The sequence below is a fragment of the Terrapene carolina genome, unplaced genomic scaffold, assembly GCF_002925995.2.
Source record: "Terrapene carolina triunguis isolate 2854851 unplaced genomic scaffold, T_m_triunguis-2.0 Scaffold88, whole genome shotgun sequence".
NCBI lineage: Eukaryota > Metazoa > Chordata > Testudines > Emydidae > Terrapene > Terrapene triunguis.
The window spans coordinates 1,251,143-1,272,029 of NW_020664439.1; the positions used below are offsets into that span (position 1 = coordinate 1,251,143).

The 20,887-nt window shown below is 50.8% G+C and overlaps 1 protein-coding gene across 1 annotated transcript in view; it reads left to right on the forward strand.

The window, feature by feature from the left end:
- The window catches only part of PPP2R3A (protein phosphatase 2 regulatory subunit B''alpha), a 169,733-nt gene that overhangs the window by 92,822 nt on the left and 56,024 nt on the right, over positions 1–20,887 (forward strand). The window contains exon 6 of the mRNA XM_026649887.2: positions 1,615–1,689. Coding sequence (XP_026505672.1) covers positions 1,615–1,689 — 75 coding nt within the window. The remainder of the gene's footprint in view (positions 1–1,614; positions 1,690–20,887) is intronic.

Genomic DNA, 20,887 nt, shown 5'->3' on the forward strand with positions numbered 1-20,887 from the left:
ATACACTATAAAAAACAAACACCCCTCTCCATTCTTGGTGTCTAGTTCCTTCAGATAGTTGTGGCTGCGTATCATAGAATCATAGGTCTGGAAGGGACCTTGAGGGGTCATCTAGTCCAGTCCCCTGCTCTCATGGCAGGACTAAGTATTATCTAGACCATCCCTGACAGGTGTTTGTCTAACTTGCTCTTAAAAATCTCCAATCTCCACAACCTCCCTAGGCAATTTATTCATGTCCCTCCTTAGTCTTTGTTGCTAAGCTCTATATGTACGTAGCCCTTTTAATCTTCCTTCCATAAATTAGTCCCTCCAGCTCTTCTGATCATTGGCTCATGCCCTTCTCTGAGCTCCTTCCAGTGTTAATAAATTTCTGATATTGTGGTGCCCACTGTACATAACCATGGAGATGTCTTGAGGGGCAAGATTGGATCTCTGAGATGGTGCTTGCCTTCCCGCAAAAAAACTGGTACCATTATGGGGTTGTGGATAAGAGTTTTGGGATGGATTTTTCTCACGCTCCTTGGTGGCACTTTTCATATTTTCCCCACAGGGCATGTTTCCTCTCCTGACTGACAGCAGCTCCATTTTGCAGCTGCCAGTGCACTCTAAGAGCTGCATAATCTCTTTTGTGGATTCACAGATTCTAAGGCCAGCATGGGAACTTGTGATCATCTAGTCTGACCTCCTGTATAGCACAGGCCAGAGATTATCCCCGAAATAATTAAATATTTTAATGTTTCCTTGGCTGCCTGTCAGTCAGTTAGTGGCTATTCACCACCACTGGCCCTCAAGGAGGCCATCCATATGCTCAAAGCCTCCACAGTATCTTCTTATAGATGGAGCACAGTCATGAATGCTTCCCCCTTGCCACTGAAGATGCTTGTAGTGCAGGCATGTAGTGCTTATGCAGCCATCCGGCTGGAGGCTTCTTCCATTCACGATATGAGCAGGTCTTCCACAGCCAGGAACATGTCAGAACCATGCAGCTCTGGCTGAATTCCATACCACTAGGCCAGGATTTGGCATTAAAAAAATAACTATTCTGAGAGAAAGAGAAATACCAAAATAGTCAAGTTAGTGTGGAAAAGGTATGGACTGTAGCTATGCGTATCCTACCGATCACACAAGATTGTATCTTTATGAAAGAAGATTTAAAAAAATAGCTCTTCTCCTGTTGTTGGATATTGCTCTGGAAAGACACAAAGGGCTGTTTTTAAAGTCTTTCAGAAGAACACTTATTTCTGATGTATCAGTATGACAAATATTAATATCTGCGAGGAATTAAAAGGGGATTTGGGGAGGAAAGAGTCATATGGTCCAAGTAACTAACATTTTTTTCTCTATCAGTAAAAATGAGTTTTCATCTGCTCACTAATTCTTCCTTTGTTTTTCTGTCTTTAAGTAAATCAAAATGGCCCAGCAGGTGCGTATTGTCCAGAAAATGCCTGTACTTTTACAAGGTTCATTTTAAAATATTGTAATTAACTTTTTAAATGCTGCAGTTGCAGTTTGGAAAGTGCCACAGAGCATCACTTTGTAAACTCAGTCATTTTAAAACTCTAATTAAAAGGAAAAAAACTCCTTGTTCCAATTTCACTTGGTTTTGTCTTTCAGGATGTGGTTGAAACGCATCCTGGCCTGACATTCTTGAAGGATGCTCCAGAATTCCATTCCCGCTACATTACTACGGTAGGCTGACTCCGGGAGTTTCCACGTAATCCTGACATTCCAAGTCCCTTTTGTTACACAATCTGTCACTATTCATATGAGCAAGTGTTTTGAGTTATTTGGAAAAGTGTGTGTTTTACCCAGGCTAATAATGGTGAGCAATTTTATTGTACCATTTTGGCATTTAATTGTGCTGCAAGTTGGATTTTTTGGCCTCTCTCCTGACTATAGGCATCATGGTAGCCATGGAAATAAGTGTGTGATCCTGCAGCCAGTAGATTTCTCATAATACAGATGGGCAGCTGAGATACAGCAGGGATGATCTTTGGAAAGACTCCTATTGATCTCTCTTAAGGCTCATGAGCTAGAGATTGCACTATTTCAGTGGTAAATGAATAACACAGATAAATGCCTCTAGTATCTGACATCATATCCATCCTTGTTAATATAACCCTGTTCAGCTTGTCCGCTTTCCATACCCGTTCCAGCCATTGCATTGTGCGGCTTCCAAAACTGTGCGGAGGCTGTACTATTGATTTATATTCACAAACAAAAAACTTCATTTAACATTAGTTAAGATTGCTCTCATCAATAAACTTAACCATAACAAATAGGAAATACAAAATTAAGGATTAATAGGTAGCAAAGTCAAGCACTCTCAAGTTAAGAAACGCTAGAATGAACATTGGCCATACAGTCTTTTTTCACTCCTCTAGTGGATATCCATTATGATACATTCTTTAATTCCACGCATAAGTGACCACCTGTGAAAAGTTTGGTGTAAATGACTTGGCCAGCATCTCTTAGAAATTCAGTGGCTGAGGCAGGGATAGAATCTGAGGTCCTATGACCTATGTGATGCTGCGCAAGCACTTACACCAAACTTTTTTGCAAGTGGTCACTTATGCATCTACTTAAAGCTATATCATAATGCATAGGCGGAAGACGTGCTGAATAGGCAACGTTCATTCTGGAGTTTCCTAATTTGAGAGTGCTTGAATTTTGCTACGTTTTAATCCTTAGCTTTGCATTTCATATTTTTTTGTGGTTTAGTTTACTGATGTGAGCAACCTTAACTAATGTTAAACAAAGGATTTTTGTGTGTGTGAATTTCCTTAATTTTTAATGGCACATATTTAAAAGATTTTCTATTTAAATAATAATATGCTTACTACATAAAGCATTTGTTGTGTTCAGTGTATATTTTATGGCCATTGTTATCTTTGTGAAGCTCCATATTTCACCACTCAATGCCATGTTGACCGATGTACTGAAAGTAATTAAATTAAACTATGCAAACAAAACATATTTCTTTTTTAATGTAACTTCAGTTTTACTATCGGGGGTAGCCGTGTTAGTCTATATCTACAAAAACAACAAGGAATCTGGTGGCACCTTAAAGACTAACAGATTTATTTGGGCATAAGCTTTCGTGGGGTAAAAACCTCACTTCTTCTGATGCATAGAGTGAAAGTTACAGATGCAGGCATTATATACTGACACATGGAGAGCAGGGAGTTACTTCGCAAGTGGAGAACCAGTGTTGACAGGGCCAATTCAATCAGGGTGGATGTAGTCCACTCCCAATAATGGATGAGGAGGTGTCAATTCCAGGAGAGGAAAAGCTGCTTCTGTAATGAGCCAGCCACTCCCAGTCCCTGTTCAAGCCCAGATTAATGGTGTTAAATTTGCAAATTAAACAAATTTCCTGATGGAAAATTCTCCGCAAAAGAGTAAATGGACACAAATCGGACATCAGGAATGGTAACATACATAAGCCAGTAAGTGAACACTTCAATCTCCCTTGTCATTCTATTACAGATTTAAAAGTCACTATCATTGAACAAAAAAACTTCAGAAACAGACTTCAAAGAGAAACAGCAGAACTAACATTCATTTGCAAATTTAACACCATTAATCTGGATTTGAATAGGGAGTTTATGCCCAAATAAATCTGTTAGTCTTTAAGGTGCCACCAGACTCCTTGTTGTTTCAGTTTCACTGCAACTTATGATTCTACGTGACATTTTTTAAAATTGTGTAACAGAAAACTGACCTGGGACTAACAGATCTATAATTTCCCACTTTCTTTGTGAATATTTGCCTTTTAAAGTCCTAGCCTCCAATTTGTAAGACGCAGATAATCTACAGGAGAGGATCTGTAATATAAGGGACAGGGCCATAGGCATTCTGGCCTGCTGCTTACAACGGGGCTGGGGCCCACATGTCAGGTTTGATATTTGTGAGCAGGGGTCGAAGGATTCGCTAGAGCAGGGGTCTCAAACTCAATTTACCTTAGGGTCAGTGCCAGTCCTCAAATCCTCCCAGGGGGCCAATAATGTCACTGAAGATGGTGTTCAGAAAAGAAAATGTTTATATTGTATTTTTTATTTCAAATTTCTTAGAAATAATAAAACTGTCATACAACTTCTTACAATTCTTCGCCTGCCAGAGAGTCTTTAGTGTTTGCCAGACACCCGGCAATGCTTCAGTTCTGTCAGTTTGTTGATGTTTGGCCTCAGTGACTGAGCAATTGAAACCTTCAGGATTGCAGCAAGGTGTGCATCAGATAGTTGTGTTCGGTATTTTGACTTGTTTATATTCATTGTGGAAAAAAGTGACACTGCCTCCATGGCTGATTCTGCCCAGCAACTAATGATGCTGTCGCCATGGCTGACTCTGCCCGGCGACTAGTGATGATATCTCTGTCCCTCTCCCCCTGCCAATGGGAGCTGCGGTGGGTGGCGCCTGCAGCAGACATTGCCGGCAGAATGGCTGCATGCATCTCTCCTTCGCGGGCTGCAGTGGGGAGGTTCTTGGGCCACAGATGGCCTGTGGGCCAGGACTTTGAGACCCCTACTTGTTAAATAAGCAAGAGTCGGGATCGGAGGCCAGAGATCAGAGGTATGACCAGGCTGAAGGCAGGCGGGCAAGAGTCAGGGTCAGACTCAGGCTTGGATTGGAGACCGGAGATTGAGGTCCGGAATTGCAGCATGCCTGAAGTCTGTGTGGCTGCCCAGACAACTTCCTGGGGTGCACTCCAGAGTTAAATAGGGTGGCTCGCCAGTAGGAGGGGTGCAGGGTACTGTCATTCTGGATCCTTTGGGTGGTACTTCCTGTGGCACCTGTTCTCCAGAGTGCTGCTGGTGTCACCGTGGGAATGTCAGCTGCCCAAGGCTCGGCTGACCCATGTCCTAATTCCGACATCTTTACAGTAATTTTGTGTCTTATTTTCATGTAACCCTTTCTGAGGAAAGGAACAAACAATTCCCCTGTGAAAAGAAACTGTGTAACTTACCTGAAGCCCAAAGGACTACTCTAGGAACTTGTCCAAACCCAGTTTGCTCTCTTTGCCATTCCTCCTGGGACCCTGCTCTGGAATAATGTTATGGTTGTCTGAGGTCAATCAATTATCAAAGGCATATGTTGCCATGACAACCAAGGCAATAGGTTTCAGAGTGGTAGCTGTGTTAGTCTGTATCAGCAAAAACAACAAGGAGTCCTTGTGGCACCTTAGAGACTAACAAATTTATTTGGGCATAAGCTTTCCTGGGCTAAAACCCACTTCATCAGATGCATGGACTGAAAAATAAAATAAGCAGTATAAATATTACAGAACATGAAAAGATGGGAGTTGCCTTGCCAAGTGTGTGGGGGGGGGGGTCAGTGCCTATTCTCAACAGTTGACAAGAAGGGGTGAATATCAAGCGAGGGAAAATTACTTTTGTACTGCTAACAAGGCCAATGCAATCAATGTGGACGTCGCCTATTTCCAACAGTTGACAAGAAGGTGTGAGTATCAGCAGAGGGAAAATTACTTTTTGTAGTGACCTATCCACTTCCAATCTTTATTCAGGCCTAATTTGATGGTGTCCAGTTTGCAAATTAATTCCAATTCTGGAGTTTCTCGTTGAAGTCTGCTTTTGAAGTTTTTTTGTTGAAGAATTGCCACTTTTAAGTCTGTTATTGAGTGTCCAGGGAGACTGAAGTGTTCTCCGACTGGTTTTTGAATGTTATAATTCTTGACGTCTGATTTGTGTCCATTTATTCTTTTGCGTAGACACTGTCCGGTTTGGCCAATGTACATGGCAGAGGAGCATTGCTGTCAAATGATGGCATATATCACATTGGTAGATGTGCAGGTGAACGAGCCCCTGATGGTGTGGCTGATGTGGTTAGGTCCTGTGATGGTGTCCCTTGAATAGATATGCGGACAGAGTTGGCAGTGGGGTTTGTTGCAGGAATTGGTACCGGGGTTAGTGTTTTTGTTGTGTGGTGTGTAGTTGCTGGTGAGTATTTGCTTCAGGTTGGGGGGCTGTCTGTAAGCGAGGACTGGCCTGTCTCCCAAGGTCTGTGAGAGTGAGGGATCGTCCTTCAGGATAGGTTGTAGATCCTTGATGATGCGCTGGAGAGGTTTGAGTTGGGGGCTGTAGATGACGGCTAGTGGCGTTCTGTTACTTTCTTTGTTGGGCCTGTCCTGTAGTGAGTGACAGGCAATAGTCACTCCCACACATATGCTAATGAACTAGAGGGCAGGTGTGCTGAGTGGCTGATTATCTCTGATATCATAGTGTTACTGCTCAGGCAGCAGCCAGGAGCAGCAAATGCATGTTGTGTGGAAAATTCAAACTCCTCTGCTTTTCCGGTTTCCCAACTTTCCTAAAAAACCCTAAAACATATAAACGCAAAATACACATTGGAGATCATTCCACACACACATTAATTACTAGCTGAAATTTGGTTCCAATTCCCCATGGCATGTTTACCAAAAAGGTTCAGAAGAAAGGTGACACTAAGGTCCAGACCCTGTAAAACAGAAACTTACAATGCAACCTTAATATCTCACTACAAGATCATAGCAATATGTGAAAGAATGCCCTTGACAACTTTTCAATATTCAGTTGTTATAATTAACAGCTCCCACAAGCAAGAGAAAAATAAAACTAACATTAAACCTCACCACCCTCTCTGCTCTTCCCCAAAAGTCAGGGAAAGTAGATGGGCTTGCAGTCAGTTAGTTTGGGTAATTTCAGACCAAGGTTAGGGGAGCAAAAACCAAAGTCTAGGAGGCTTCACAGAGAATGCCCTTGCCAGTTGCTTCCTCTCTCCTTGGGGACTCTACATAGGGGCTCCAGTTTGGGCATTTCCACTGACTGCAGCTGTAGCAGTATGGCATGAGGAGAGCAGGGTAGGTCAAAACCAACACCTTCAACTCCATTCACAAGCCAGCTTGAGAGCTGGTGCAGAGCATAGAGCACTGCTGTATTATGCTCATGGTGGGACGTTGTCACACACTGTGCCAACACTGGTGAACTGTGGGTCATAGACTCAGGTACTGTGAAGGGGAATGAGACAGAAAAAACTCAGGAGCATTAAAAATATAGGAAAAAGAGACATCCTTTTAAGCCTTGTAAAATTGAAATAAATGTAAGTTACAGCAACTTCCTAACAATGCAACTCCCATTGTCAGGAGAAAACGTTGTCTAGTTTGAACAGAAATTTTTCCAGGCTGCCGTGGGCTTCTGCCTAAGCTAAGCTCCCAAGTTACATAGCTGCCAAGTTTTAAGTTCCATGGGTGATATTTGCAAATCATTTGCATGTGACCATAAACTCCAGCTTGTGGGCAGCACACTATGCCATGGGCAGCAGGATGTGGAACTGCACAAAACATGGCAGCTGTGACTGGGGTTAGGTGAGAGAGAGTCTGGGGAGCTGCTAGGGTGCATGAGTGTGGGGGTGCCGTTAGGTGTCCATGGTGTGTAGATGTCTGGGTGTTGGAGGTACGAGGGTGTCTGGGGTGGCAGAGGGGTGAGTGCTGGAAGGTAGGGGGGCACGGGTGCTGAAGGGAGGCTGGAATTGCTGAGGGGAGTCTGGGGATGCTGTATGAGGTGGGTGCTAGGAGTCTGAGGGGGAAGCTGGGGGCCTGTTCTATATGGGTTCTTATACCACACTCCTCACCATAGTATATGCATATGTGCCAGTCGTGCATTAAGCAAAGTGTCTTAACATCTGTCATGTGTGGTTTGTTTTCTCTCTCATCCTCCCCTTGGGGAGAACTGTTGTGCGGAGGAGGGTTTTGGTTTGGTAGGGTGGTTTTTTTGTTTGTTTTATGTCCATGCTGCTGGGTTTGTATTAAAGAAGGCAGGACAAAGGAGTGCTCCTTGCTCTTGGAGCGGCAGGCGGGGAGGTCTGGGATGGTCCTCACTCCCATGCGGGAGTTCGTTCCACAGTATGGGACTGGACTCTGAGAAAGTCTATCTCTGGCAGAGATGAGCTCTATCCATATGGCACAAAAGAATGAGGAGTGGAGTTGTTGATTAGTCTACATCCCAGATCACTAGACACTTTTAGGTACCCTGGGTCCAAGCTATGGAGCGCCTTGAAGATAAGGACTGAGACCTTGAAATTGACTCTATTCTTTGGGAAGCCGATGTGGGGAGCAGAGAACAGGTTTGATGTGCTCCTGGCAGCTTGTGTTGTTGAAGAGACACACTGTAACGGACTGTACTAGTTGGAATTTCCTAAGTGCAGAAGGCCTCATGCCCGGGTATATCCCATTGCCATACGCCAGACGGGAGGTGATGAAGGCATGAGTAACTGAGGCCAGGTCTTTGTCCGCCAGGATGGGATGGAGTCTCCTAGCCAACCGGAGCTAGTAGAAAGCGTTACTCGTGGATGCTGCCATGTGAGAGCTCAGCATCAGCAAGGGAACCAGGAGCACTTCTAGACCATGGACTGTATTGACCAGTTGTGGGTGTGACCCTTCAGCCAAAGGAGACTGCCCTATAACTGCAAAGTCTTCCAAGTACTTTCCTCTGCCCAGCGGCATCACTCTGCCTTGCTCGGGCAGGGCCGCCCAGAGGGGGGGGCAAGTGGGGCAATTTGCCCCGGGCCCTGCAGGGGCCCTGTGAGCCCTGGCCGAGAATCCCTTCCCTGGCTACTCACCCGGTGGTGGTCCGGGTCTTTGGCAGCATTTCGGCGGCGGGTCCTTCAGTGCTGCCGAAGACGCGGAGCAAGTGAAGGATCCGCCGCTGCCGCAGACTCGGAGCGCCGCCCGGTGAGTACAAGCGCTGCAGCGGGTGGCGCCTTTTTTTATGTCTGCTCCCCCGCTTTGCCCCAGGCCCCCTGAATCCTCTGGGCGGCCCTGTGCTCGGGTTCAGCTTCAGCCAACTGTCGTCCTTCGTGAGCTGATCTCATCCAGCCCAGGGCTATGCTGGTGGCAGTGATGTGGTGGCCCGTGGTGATGAGCAGGTAGATCTGGCCCTGGAGTCTGTGTTGTCTGACTCATTCTCCTAGCCACAGCCCTCTTCCCAGCCCGCTGCTGCTGACAGCCACTGCGTCTCCCCCTGGGATCCAGCAGGGGGAGCAGAACAAAGAGAGACGGAGACCCATGGCTGTGTGCAGGGCAGGCACCACAGTGACCTCTGGTGGCCTGAAATAGCAGTTGTAGCCATTCTTGCAGCCCTGCTGGATGCCCCTGGACTAGATGGACTTTGTGTCTGATCTGCTATGGCAGTTGCTCTGTTCACATGACATCTCAGCTGGGCTGTGGGAAAGCACACAGGGCTGCCGAGTGCATGAATGTCAAGTGAGATGCCAGCAGGGGTGGCAGGTTTGTAGAAATTTTGGTGGTGCCCAGAATCTGCCCCCGCCCAAACTCCGCCCCCCACCTGCCCAAGGCTCTAGGAGGGAGTTTGGGTGGGGGAGGAGGTCTTGGGTGCAGGCCCTAGGCTGGGGCAGGGGATTGGGGTGCAGGGTGCAGGCTCTGGGAGGGAGTTTGGGGATGGGAGGGGGTGCAGAGAGAGGGGATACAGGGGTGAGGGCTGTGGGATGTGTCTGCAGATGAGGGGTGCAGGGGTGTGGGAGGGGCTCAGGGCAAGAGTAGGGTGTAGGGGGTGAGGGCTCTGGCTGGGGCTGGGGGATTTGGGGTGTTAGGCTCAGGGCTGGGGCAGAGGGTTGGAGTGCAGGGGGATGAGGGCTCTGGCTGGGACTGGGGATAAGGGGTTTGGGGTGCTGGAGGGACTCAGGGCTAGGATAGAGGGTTGAGGGTGTGGGGGGTGAGGCTCTGGCTGGAACTGGAGATGAGGTGTTTGGGGTGTTGGAGGGGCTCAGGGCTAGGGTAGAGAGTTGAGGGTGTGGGGGGGTCAAAGCTCTGGCTGGGGGTGTGGGCTCTGGGGTGGGGCAGGGCTTGGATGAGTTTGGGGTGCAGGCAGGCTGTTCCGGGACAGGGGCTAGAGAGGAGGACTCCTCCCAGCCCTTTCCCTGCCAACAGCAGCGAGCTCTAGGGAAGGAGTCCCCCTTTCCCACCTCCCCAGCAGCACACTCACCTCCACCACTGTCACTGCATGTGCTCCTAGGGCCTCTCTCAGGTCCAGGAATCTCCCTTGCCTCCCCCGTGGTGGGTGCCGGGGGGTGCTATGTGTGCCTCCTCCCCTGCTGTTGCCCCTGACTGTAGCCTCACTGAGGGTGAGGGATTGTGCTGCCTCCTTGCCCAGCATGGGGCAGGAGCGGTGACTGCGGGCGGGGTGGCCCCTGTGCTGGTGGAGGGTCCCGCTGGAAAAAGGAAGGGTCTGAGGTGGAAGCGCAGGCTCAGAGTCAGTCTGCCCTGGCAGTTGAGATAGGGGGCACTAGGACCCTGCGACAGCAGTTACTGCAGGGAGGCAGCATGGAGCTGCACGGAAGAGACAGTGACTCTCTGCTCCGGGGCCCGGGAAGGCAAGAGGGGTCCGGGGGAGGCGTGGGGGGGGGGGAGCGGCAGATGGGGCCGGGGTGGGGGAACACCCGGCCCCAAATATTGGTGGAGCTGGGCTCCTGGGCTCTGAATATTGCTGGTGCCCGAGCACCACGTGGGAATATAACTCACCGCCTATGGATGCCAGATACTTGGCAGCCCCGAAGCCTGACACAACCTTTCAGAGCTAGAGCAAATCTTTACAACTAGACAGGCCTCTGCCTAAACCAGGATTCCAGATGAACTTCAGTCCCAGGCTGAATGAAGTCTCTGAAAGCTGTAGCAGTCCTCTCTCTAAGCCAAGCTACCATACCAGAGTAGGCTGACTTTCTTTCAAAGCTGGGGCATGCTGTCTAGCAGCCTGTGAGCAATCATTCTGTTACGGACCACTCTGTCACAGACATATCGCTGAACAATTGGGCAGATGAGTTCTGCCCCAGGGTCAGGTACTGGATAGATCTAAGCTATTGTCCCATGCAAAGTGTGCTGCAGCAGTCTCATTTCTAGGTGTCAAAGCCATGGATGAGGATAGGAAGGTCCCTGTCTGAAAGCAGTGGTTGCATCCTGCCAGCTTAACGTAAATGAAAGAAAACTGCCCTGGCTATTCCTGATCCCAGAATTCCAGAATGAGCACTCTGATCACAATTACTGTTGTGCTAGGTACTACACAGGTTATAGACAGAGACAAGCCCTGCCCTGAAGGGCTGGCAGTCTAAAGACATAAACAGATGAAGTAGGGGGTGGGCTACAGCATACAAGCTAATAGTGAGTAGGGTGAAGAATGGGCACTGTTGGCATTATAATTTTATTTATTTCTTTATTTTTATTTATTTGGGGTCCAACAAAAGGTGGACACACTGCCTCAATCAAAGGGGCAGATGTCCATTCCATCTCAGCTGGTTGTTTCCCCCACCCGACCAGTATCACCCAAGTCTTATCTGGATTGAGTCTCGTGCAGCTAGCCTTCATCCATGCTCCAGATTCATCCATACACTTGGTAAGGCAATCCATCAATCCTCCCCTGTTGCACCCTCCTCCTTGGTTTTCCTCACGGTATGCCACTTCTCCACTTACCTCAGGGGTTAGGTCTCCATCCCCTGGCGAACCTAGTTTAAAGCCCTCCTCACTAGGTTAGCAAACCTGCCTGCGAAGATGCTCTTCCCTCTCTTCATTAGGTGGATCCCATCTCTTCCTAGCAATCCTTCTTCCTGGAACAACATTCCATGGTTGAAGAATCCAAAGCCCTCTCTCCAACACCACCTGTGCAACCACGCATTAACTTCCACAATTTGATGGTCCCTACCTGGGCCTTTTCCTTCAACACGGAGGATGGACGAGAACACAACTTACGCCTCAAACTCCTTTATCCTTCTTCCCAGAGCCACATAGTCTGCAGTGACCCGCTCAAGGTCATTCTTGGCAGTATCATTGGTGTCCCCGTGGAGAAATAGGAAGGGGTAGCAGTCCGAGGGCTTGATCAGTCTCGGCAGACAGTCCATCACATCCTGAATTCTAGCTCCATGCAAGCAGCACACTTCTCGCGTTTTCCAGTCTGGATGGCAGATGGATGACTCTGTTCCCCTTAGGAGGGAGTCCCCCACCACCACCACCCATCTCCTCCTCTTGAGAGTAGTGGTCATGGAACCCCCTTCCCTAGGACAATGCATTCCAGGCTGTCTTGTCTCTCCTCCTCAGGAATCCCGAAGGAGGTTCAAATGATGGCGGAAGACCTTCTGTTCGAGTATGATGCTGTATTCAGTGTGAAGACAGATGAGCCTCTCTGCTCATTGATAGACTCCCAAGCCACACTGGAGTCCCTGAGTATTTTACACACCTGCTGTCAAGAGGAAACCCAGTAAGCCACAGACCACATGCGCAGACCTACGGGCCTTTTATCACTAGTGGCATTATGAACTGCCTTGCAACCATAAGCGGACGCACAGAAAGGGTGCCCAGAGACAATTGGCTTTCATTACTCACCCCTCTCCAAAACCAGTGTTTTGACAGGAGCTTGAAGAGCCCCCCCACCAACTGTCCCTCCAGATTTATACAACCCCTTTGGTCTTTCCCATCCCTTTGGAGGCCAACTTTCCCATTACCTGTCTGCCTAGAATGAAGTCACAATGGACAGATGGATACTAGAGGTTGTCTCTTCCGGGTACAGTTCAGTTCTCTTCCCTCCCCAACCCAATAGAACCAGTATCTCCTACAGCAAAAGAAAAGAGGTTCCACTGAAGGTACTTCCTCATCCCCAATAAGACAGAGGGATGGACACCCTTTCTGGACCTCAGTGAACTGAACAAGTTCATCCACCGCCAGAAATTCAGAATGATGATCCTGTTGTCAGTTATCCTGTCTCTAGATCCAGAAAGTTGGTTCATGGCCCTCAATCTCAAAGATGCCTACTTTCATGCGGACGTAAATCCAGCACACAGGAGATTCCTGAGATTTGTGGCCAGCCAACAACACTACCACTACAGGGTTCTCTCTTTTGGACTCTCGACAGGTGCTGTTGGTGGTGGCAGGTCATTTTCATCTAGAAAGGGGCAACGGTTCACTCTGCAGCCATGTCTACACTTACAAGCTTACAACAGCACAGCTGTACCGATACAGCTGCGCTACTGTAAGAGCCCTCATGTAGCCACATTATGCTGACGGGAGAGAGCTCTCCCACCTACACAATAAAACCAGCTTAGTGAGCGGCGGTAGCTATGTCGGTGGGAGAGCGTCTTCCGCCGACAAAGTGCTGTGCACATGAGCGCTTGTGCCAGCAAAACTTCTTCTTTGAGTGATTGCTCATGTGCATTCCACAATAGGTGTGCGTGCTCGCCACATGCACTGGTGCCAGAAGTTTTTCCCCTAGCAGTACCCATAGGGGAGCACCCCAGCAACCCCTGGAGTGGCACCACTATGGCACGGTATAAGGGGCACTGCGTGCTCCCCCCACCCTTGGTTCCTTCTTGCCGCCAGTGAAGGTGCTTTGGAACTGCTCTGCTCCAGCTCGGCTGTAGCTTCCCTCTTGGACTCTGTTAGTTCATAGTTAATGGTACCTGTAGTTAAAAAAGTAGTTTAGTTAGATTTAGCTTAGTGCGCCCGGGCTTTAAGTCGTGCGACACTTCAAGTGGCTGATGCCCGTGAGTGATCCGCATGTGGACTGTTTACGCTGTCTGGAGGAAACCCATCTCAGCGATCGCTGCAAAATTTGCAGATCTTTCAAACCTCAGACCAAGAAGGAGCGGGTCATTCAGCTCCGAGCCATTTTGAGAGAGACCATGGAGTTAGCCTTAACCCCGACGCTGCTGTGCCACTCCGAGTCGGGACCAAGCACCGCGGCATCAGTGCGCGCTGACCCTGCGGTGCCCTCCACCAGCCGGCACCGCTCCCCGACCTCGGGACACTCCAAAAAGGCGAAGAGGAGGTCTTCTCCCCCAAGGCACTGGAGCAAGACCAGGGAGAGACTAGACCTGCGTTGGGCAGCTCTCTGTCCTCATCGGCCTCCTGGCCTCCGACTCAAGTTGAGTGGAGTAGCCCTGCCCACTCTGAACCGACCTCCCCGGACGCCAGTGGCCACATTCGGGTGCCCTCCACGCTGGAGGCCCTGCAGGCGGCCCGAGACATGATGTCACTGCCGGTACTGGTGGCACCTCCGCCATTGGCTCCCCGGTCCAGAGGCAAGCCACCACTCAGATCCCCGCAGTCACCGCCTGGACGGTACCATTCATGGTCTAGGGAAGGTTCCCGACACCGTTCCCGGTTCAGAGACTGCCCCGTGCGCAGTCTGCGCCGGTCCCCATCGGCCCCCACCAGGTTATCTGGCTGGGTGCCGACTAGCAGGGGTTCCAGGCACCACTCTGCCTCGAGGGAGTGTAGACCTCGCAAGGAGAGTGTGCCCCATCGAGACTGAAACAGACAGCACCAGAGGTTGTTATCTCCAGAAGCTATCGTAGCCCTTCGTGGTTTCAAGCATCGATGCCATTCCCATTCTTCATCTCACTCGAGGTCCTCGCCGCAGCACCGCTCCCGCAGCCCTAGGCGTCGATCACCGGCACCCCGCCGTTGTGGATCCGCCCGTCGGAGCCGGTCGCGGTGCAGCAACCGGAGGTACTCCCACTCCTCCATGCTGTCATGGTCTCGTGGTCGGCACCATTCCTGATGCCGCCATTCGTCCCAGTTCCGGGATAGCGGTAGATCATATGCCAGCCTGGCCTCCCTTCGCAGTCGTCAATCAATGGGCCAGGCTAGTCAGGCTGAACAGCCCGCTCCGCCAGTGCCACAGCAAGTACAATGGCAACGAGCCCCTTGGCCAGCGCTATGGTACCAATGGGCCCAGTGGCCCCCGACGCAGCCCCCGGTGGTGGCTCGCTCGGTGGCTGGAGCCTCGGAGAGACCATAGGCCTCCCTTTCTCAACCGCCCAGAAGAGAGTCGGTGGAGCATTCATCCCCGGTCCCGCACCCAGAAGGGGACCAAGTGGTGGGGCCTGCGGCACCGGTGGGGACGCAGAGTGCTGCGCCCCCATCCTCCCCAGATGAGGCGATCATGGCCCCTCCTCCGCCTGTTCCGCAGGAGGAGTCTAAAGCCCACCAAGAGCTGTTGAAAAGGGTGGCATCAAGCCTCAACCTACAAGCTGAGGAGGTGGAGGAACCCTTGGACTTCCTCTTCAACGTCCTCTCGGCTTCAGCACCGGCCAGAGTGTCTCTCCCACTCCATGAAGGGGTGGCAAAGATCTTGAACGCCTTGTGGCAAACCCCAGCTTCCTTGCTCTCCATCTCTAAAAGGGCAGAATGGAAATATTTCATGCCCACCAAGGGGCATGAATACCTGTATACCCGCCATGCCCCCAACTCTCTAGTCGTTGAGTCATTCAACCATAGGGAGAGGCAAGGCCAACCCGCCCCTACTCCTAAGAATAAGGAATCGAGGAGACTAGATCTATTCGGTAGAAAGGTTTATTCGTCCTTGAGTTTCCAACTGAGGGTGGCGAATCACCAAGCCCTGCTGGGTAGATACAAGTTAAATTTGTGGGGCTCCCTGCCCAAATTTGAGGACTCCCTCCAAGAGCGTGACAAAAAAGAGTTCAAGGCTCTGGTGGAGTAGGGTACGGCTGCCGCCAGGGCGACCCTGCAGGCAGCCTTGGATTCAGCAGATACAGCTGCAAGGTCTATGGCCTCCGCGATGTCCATGAGGAGGGCGTTGTGGCTCCTGCTGTCTGGGCTGTCCAGCAAGGCACAGAACTCTTTGCAGGACCTTCTGTTCGATGGCAAGGCCCTGTTTGCGTAACAGACGGACATGAAATTACACAGTCTGAAGGATTCCCGCACAACATTAAAGACTCTTGGCCTCTCTGTCCTGGCCCCGGCCAGGATCAAGTTCAAACCGCAGCAGGCTTCCACCCAGGCCACCCACTCTAGATATGAGCCCTCTTATAAAAAGGTCCAGGGACTATAAAAAATGCCACAATGGCAATCCCGGCTTGCGCCCCAACCTGAGCCCTCCAAAGGTAAACAGGCGGGAAAGCACCAGTTTTGACAGGATGCCCGGGGACGACTTACCAGTTCATACCAGGGATCCACCTGCAATAAAGCTTCCCTTCTCCAACTGGTGCTTTTCTCCCAGAGTGGTCGCGGCTGACCTCGGACCGATGGGTCTTGAACACTGTCGCCTGGGGCTACACCCTCCAGTTTACCTCTACCCCACCTATCCACCCTCCATCCCCATCCCTCCTCAGGGACCCCTCTCACGAGACCCTGCTCGAGCAGGAGGTGAGGTGGCTCCTGGGCCTAGGAGCGGTGGAAGTGGTGCCAGTAGAGTTCAGATGCAAAGGGTTCTGCTCCCGCTACTTCCTTATCCCAAAGGCTAAAGGGGGGCTCAGGCCCATCCTGGACCTGCGAGGCCTGAACCAGTACATGGTAAAGCTCAAGTTTCACATGGTCTCTCTGGCCTCCATCATCTCTTCTCTGGATCCCTGGGACTGGTACGCCCCCCTCTATGTACAGGACGCGTACTTCCACATTCATATATTAGAGGGACACAAGCGGTTTCTCCGTTTCATGGTTAGGCAGGAGCACTACCAGTTTACTGTCCCCCCGTTTGGCCTGTCCACTGCTCCCAGGGTATTCACAAAGTGTAAGTCTGTGGTAGCGGCCTACCTCAGATGTCGGGGGGGTCCAGTTATTTCCAAACCTTGATGACTGGCTGGTCAAGGGCAGCTCCAGGTCACAGATGCAGGATCACGTATCTCTCCTCCTGTCCACATGCACCACACTGGGCATGTTGGTAAACAACACCAAGTCCATGTTAGTCCCGGTGCAGCACATAGAGTTCATTGGGGCAATTCTAGACACAACATCAGCCAGGGCCTCCCTCCCACCGGACAGATTTAAAACCCTAAGGGAGCTCATCAGCACGGTTACAAGGTTCCCCGTGACCACAGCCAGAGCGTTCCTCCAGCTCCTGGGTCATATGTCGGAGTGCACGTATGTGGTTCTTCACGCCAGACTCAGGATGCAGCCCCTCCAGCTCTGGTTGGCCTCGGTATTCTCCCAGTCCAGAGACAGAATGGACAAAGTCCTCACTGTGCCCGAACCAGTGAATGCCTCTCTGTGATGGTGGTCCTCCCCAGGGAACATGCTCCAAGGGATCCCATTCAGGAGCCGACCCCCATCTGTGGAGTTGGTATCCGACGTGTCGGACCTGGGGTGGGGAGCCCATGTGGCAAACGTCCAGACCCAAGGTCTGTGGTCCACGCAGGACCTTGCCCTGCATATAAATGTCAAGGAGCTCAGGGCGGTCCATCTGGCATGTGTGGCCTTCCGCTCGCTTCTGGAGGGCAGAGTAGTCAGGGTTCTCACGGACAACACGGCCTCGATGTTTTACGTCAACAGGCAAGGTGGGGCCCGTTTCTCAGCCCTCTGCCAGGAAGCCCTCAGGCTGTGGGACTTCTGCATAGCCCATGATATTTTCCTAGAAGCCCAACACTTACCGGGCGCCTGGAATTCTCGGGCAGATTGCCTGAGCCGAGACTTCTCTCAGCACGAGTGGTCACTGCACCCAGAGGTGGTGCACAGGATTTTCCAAACGTGGGGCACTCCCCAAGTGGACCTGTTCATGACACTGCAGAATCACCGGTGTCCCCATTTCTGCTCCGGGGGGGTAGGGCGTGGGCGCTATCTCTGACGCCTTCCTTCTGTCCTGATCAGGCCAACTTTTCTATGCCTTTCCCCCAATTCCGCTAATCGGCAAGGTCTTGGAAAAGATAAAAACGGACAGGGCCTGGGTCCTCTTGATCGCCCCGGCATAGCCCAGGCAGCAGTGGTACAGGACTCTCACGATCCTGGCAGTCACCCCGCCGTGACCGTTGCCATCCCGCCCGGACCTGCTATCCCAGGACCAGGGTCGCCTCCTCCACCCCAACCTAGCGGCGCTCCAACTCATGGCGTGGCTGCTCAATGGTTAGGCTGGGAGGAGAGGACTTGCTCGGAAGGGGTTCAGCACGTCCTTCTGGAAAGCAGACGGCCCTCCACATGTCGGGCCTACCTGGCAGAATGGTCTCGTTTTTCCTGGTGGGCCGCTGATCAGGGCATTTCGCCTCTGGCTGCTCCGATTCAGCTTATATTAGACTACCTCCTTCACCTTAGAGCCCAGGGCCTAGCACTCTCATCCATCAAGGTGCACCTGGCGGCCATATCAGTCTTTCACCCGGCAGTGCAGGGCCACGCGGTTTTCTCCCATGCCATGACTTGCCGAGTCCTTAAGGGTTTGGATCGCCTCTTCCCCTATGTTAGGCCCCCAGTGGGACCTGAACCTGGTGCTCGCAAGGTTAACTGGTCCTCCATTTGAACCACTAGCTACATGCTCCTGGTTGCACCTCTCATGGAAGGTAGCCTTCCTGGTGGCGATCACATCCACTAGACGGGTCTTGGAACTCCGGGCCCTGACCTCTGAACCCCCGTACACGGTGTTCCATAAGGATAAGGTCCAACTCCGACCATATCCTTCATTCCTCCCTAAGGTGGTCTGCACCTACCACGTGGGTCAGGACATTTTCCTCCCGGTACTCTGTCCCAAACCCCACACGACCAGTGAGGAGCGCTGCCTCCACACGCTGCTTTCTACCTGGAGCATACAAAACCATTCAGGAAGTCCTCGCAGCTGTTCATCGCCTCAGCCGAACGCATGAGAGGCCGGCCAATCTCCACTCAGTGGCTCTCCAACTGGATCACCTCGTGTATCCGTACCTGTTACAACTTGACGGGAGTCCCCCAGCCACCGATTGTGAGGGCACACTCGACTAGGGCGGAAGTCTCGTTGGCTGCCTTTCTGGCCCATGTCCCCATCAAGGACATTTGTAGAGCTGCCACATGGTCATTGGTTCACACATTCACCTCGCATTACGCAATCATCTCCCAAACCAGGGAGGACGCCAGGTTCGGCAGGGCTGTGCTCTGTCCCAGGTGTCTTTGAACTCCTACCCACCTCCAACAGATATAGCTTGGAATCACCTATTGTGGAATGCACATGAGCAATCACCCAAAGAAGAAAAGACAGTTACTTTTTCCGTAACTGGTGTTCTTCGAGATGTGTTGCTCATGTCCATTCCACATCCCGCCCTCCTTCCCCTCTGTCGGAGTTGTCTGGCAAGAAGGAACTGAGGGTGGGGGGAGTGTGCAGCGCCCCTTATACCGCACCATAGCAGCACCACTCCAGGGGTCGCTAGGGGCGCTCCCCTACGGGTACTGCTAGGGGAAAAACTTCCGGCACCGGTGCACATGACGAGCATGCACACCTATTGTGGAATGGACATGAGCAACACATCTCAAAGAACACCAGTTACAGAAAGGGTAACTGTCTTTTTTGGTTAGGGGTGTGTTTTTTTCACATCCCTGAGAGCGACAAAAGTTTTCCTGATATAAGTGCTAGTGTAGACACGGTCTTACTTAGACGACTGGGATGATCTTACCGGGAAACACAAAAAGCAACCACTCTGCTTCTACATCTACTTGAAAGTGTGGGCCTCAGGGTGAACTGGGAGAAGTGCACCCTAGAACCCTCGCATTTGATATTTATCAGGGCAAGGCTGGATGTTACCACCACCGGGGCATACTTACCAGACGACTGCTTCCTCTGCATCATTGGACTCATACAGAAAATCCTAATGAGCCACAGGTCATCCAGACGATCCTGCGCAAGTACTTTATATGACCCCATTCACAAGGCTTCATCTCTGATGTCTACAAGTCTGATTGTGGACTGTGTACATACCGTGCAAGCACAGTCTCAACTTGCTAGTCATGGTTCCTCAAAGGGTCGTAGTCTCTGTTACTTGATGGGGAGGACAGAGGAAAGATATGTGTGGGGGGTGCTGTTAAACTCTCCACTTCCAACAAAGACTAGAACAATACATTCATGTCCCTTAGGTTGGGGAGCATACATGAAAGGACAGGTTGCTCAAGGAAGACGGTCCTCTCGGGAGTCTATGCTTCACATCAATGTATTAGAGCGAAGAGTTTCATGAAGGGTGTGATTTAAGTCTTCCATCCAATGGCAAAATCTGTATCATCCTGGGATTCAAACCTTGTGTTATCAACCCTTACTAAATCACTGTTCAAGCCCCTGGCATCCTGCTCTCTAGTACATCTCTCTATGAAGGTAGCATTTTTGGTTGTTATTACATTGTCCAGAAGAGTCAGGAAGCTAGGTGCTCTTATGGCCAGGGCCGGCTCCAGGCACCAGCTTGTCAAGCAGGTGCTTGGGGCGGCCACTCTGGAGAGGGGCGGCACGTCCAGTTTATTCGGCGGCAATTCGGCGGATGGTCCCTCATTCCGCCTCGGAGCAAAGGACCTCCCGCCGAATTGCTGCCGCAGATCGCAATCGCGGCTTTTTTTTTTTTTTGCTGCTTGGGGCGGCCAAAACCCTGGAGCCGGCCCTGCTTATGGCTGAGCCCCTCCACCCCCCACCCTCAGTTTTCCATAAGGACAAAGATTTCATACCTAAGGTGGTGTTGGATTTTCACATTACCTGTGTTTTATCCTAACCCTCACTCTAGCAGGGCAGAGGTGTTGTGGCACTCACTGGATGTATGTAGGGTTCTTGTCTTTTACCTGCAGAGGGCAAAACTGTTTTGAAAGTCTCCTAGACTTTTTGTACCATTCACAAAACTTGTGAAAGGAGAGGCCATCTCCTCCCAGAAACCACCGAAGTGGATCTTTTGGTACTTCCTACTTTGCTACAAGATGAACATCTCTCTTGAGGGCAGCGTGAGAGCACACTCAACTAGAGCTCAAGCCGCTTTGAAAACTTCCCTGAGTAACATCCCTGTTACTGACACCAGCAGGGCAGCAACTTGGAGTTCCATTCACACCTGTGTTAGACATGATGCACTGGTGCAAACAGCTGCTTCTGATGCCTCTCTAGGCAGGGCAGCTCTGCAGTCTCTTTGTGTCATAGGACTCCAGGCACCCACCTCCTTTAAATAAGCACGGCTTGTGAAT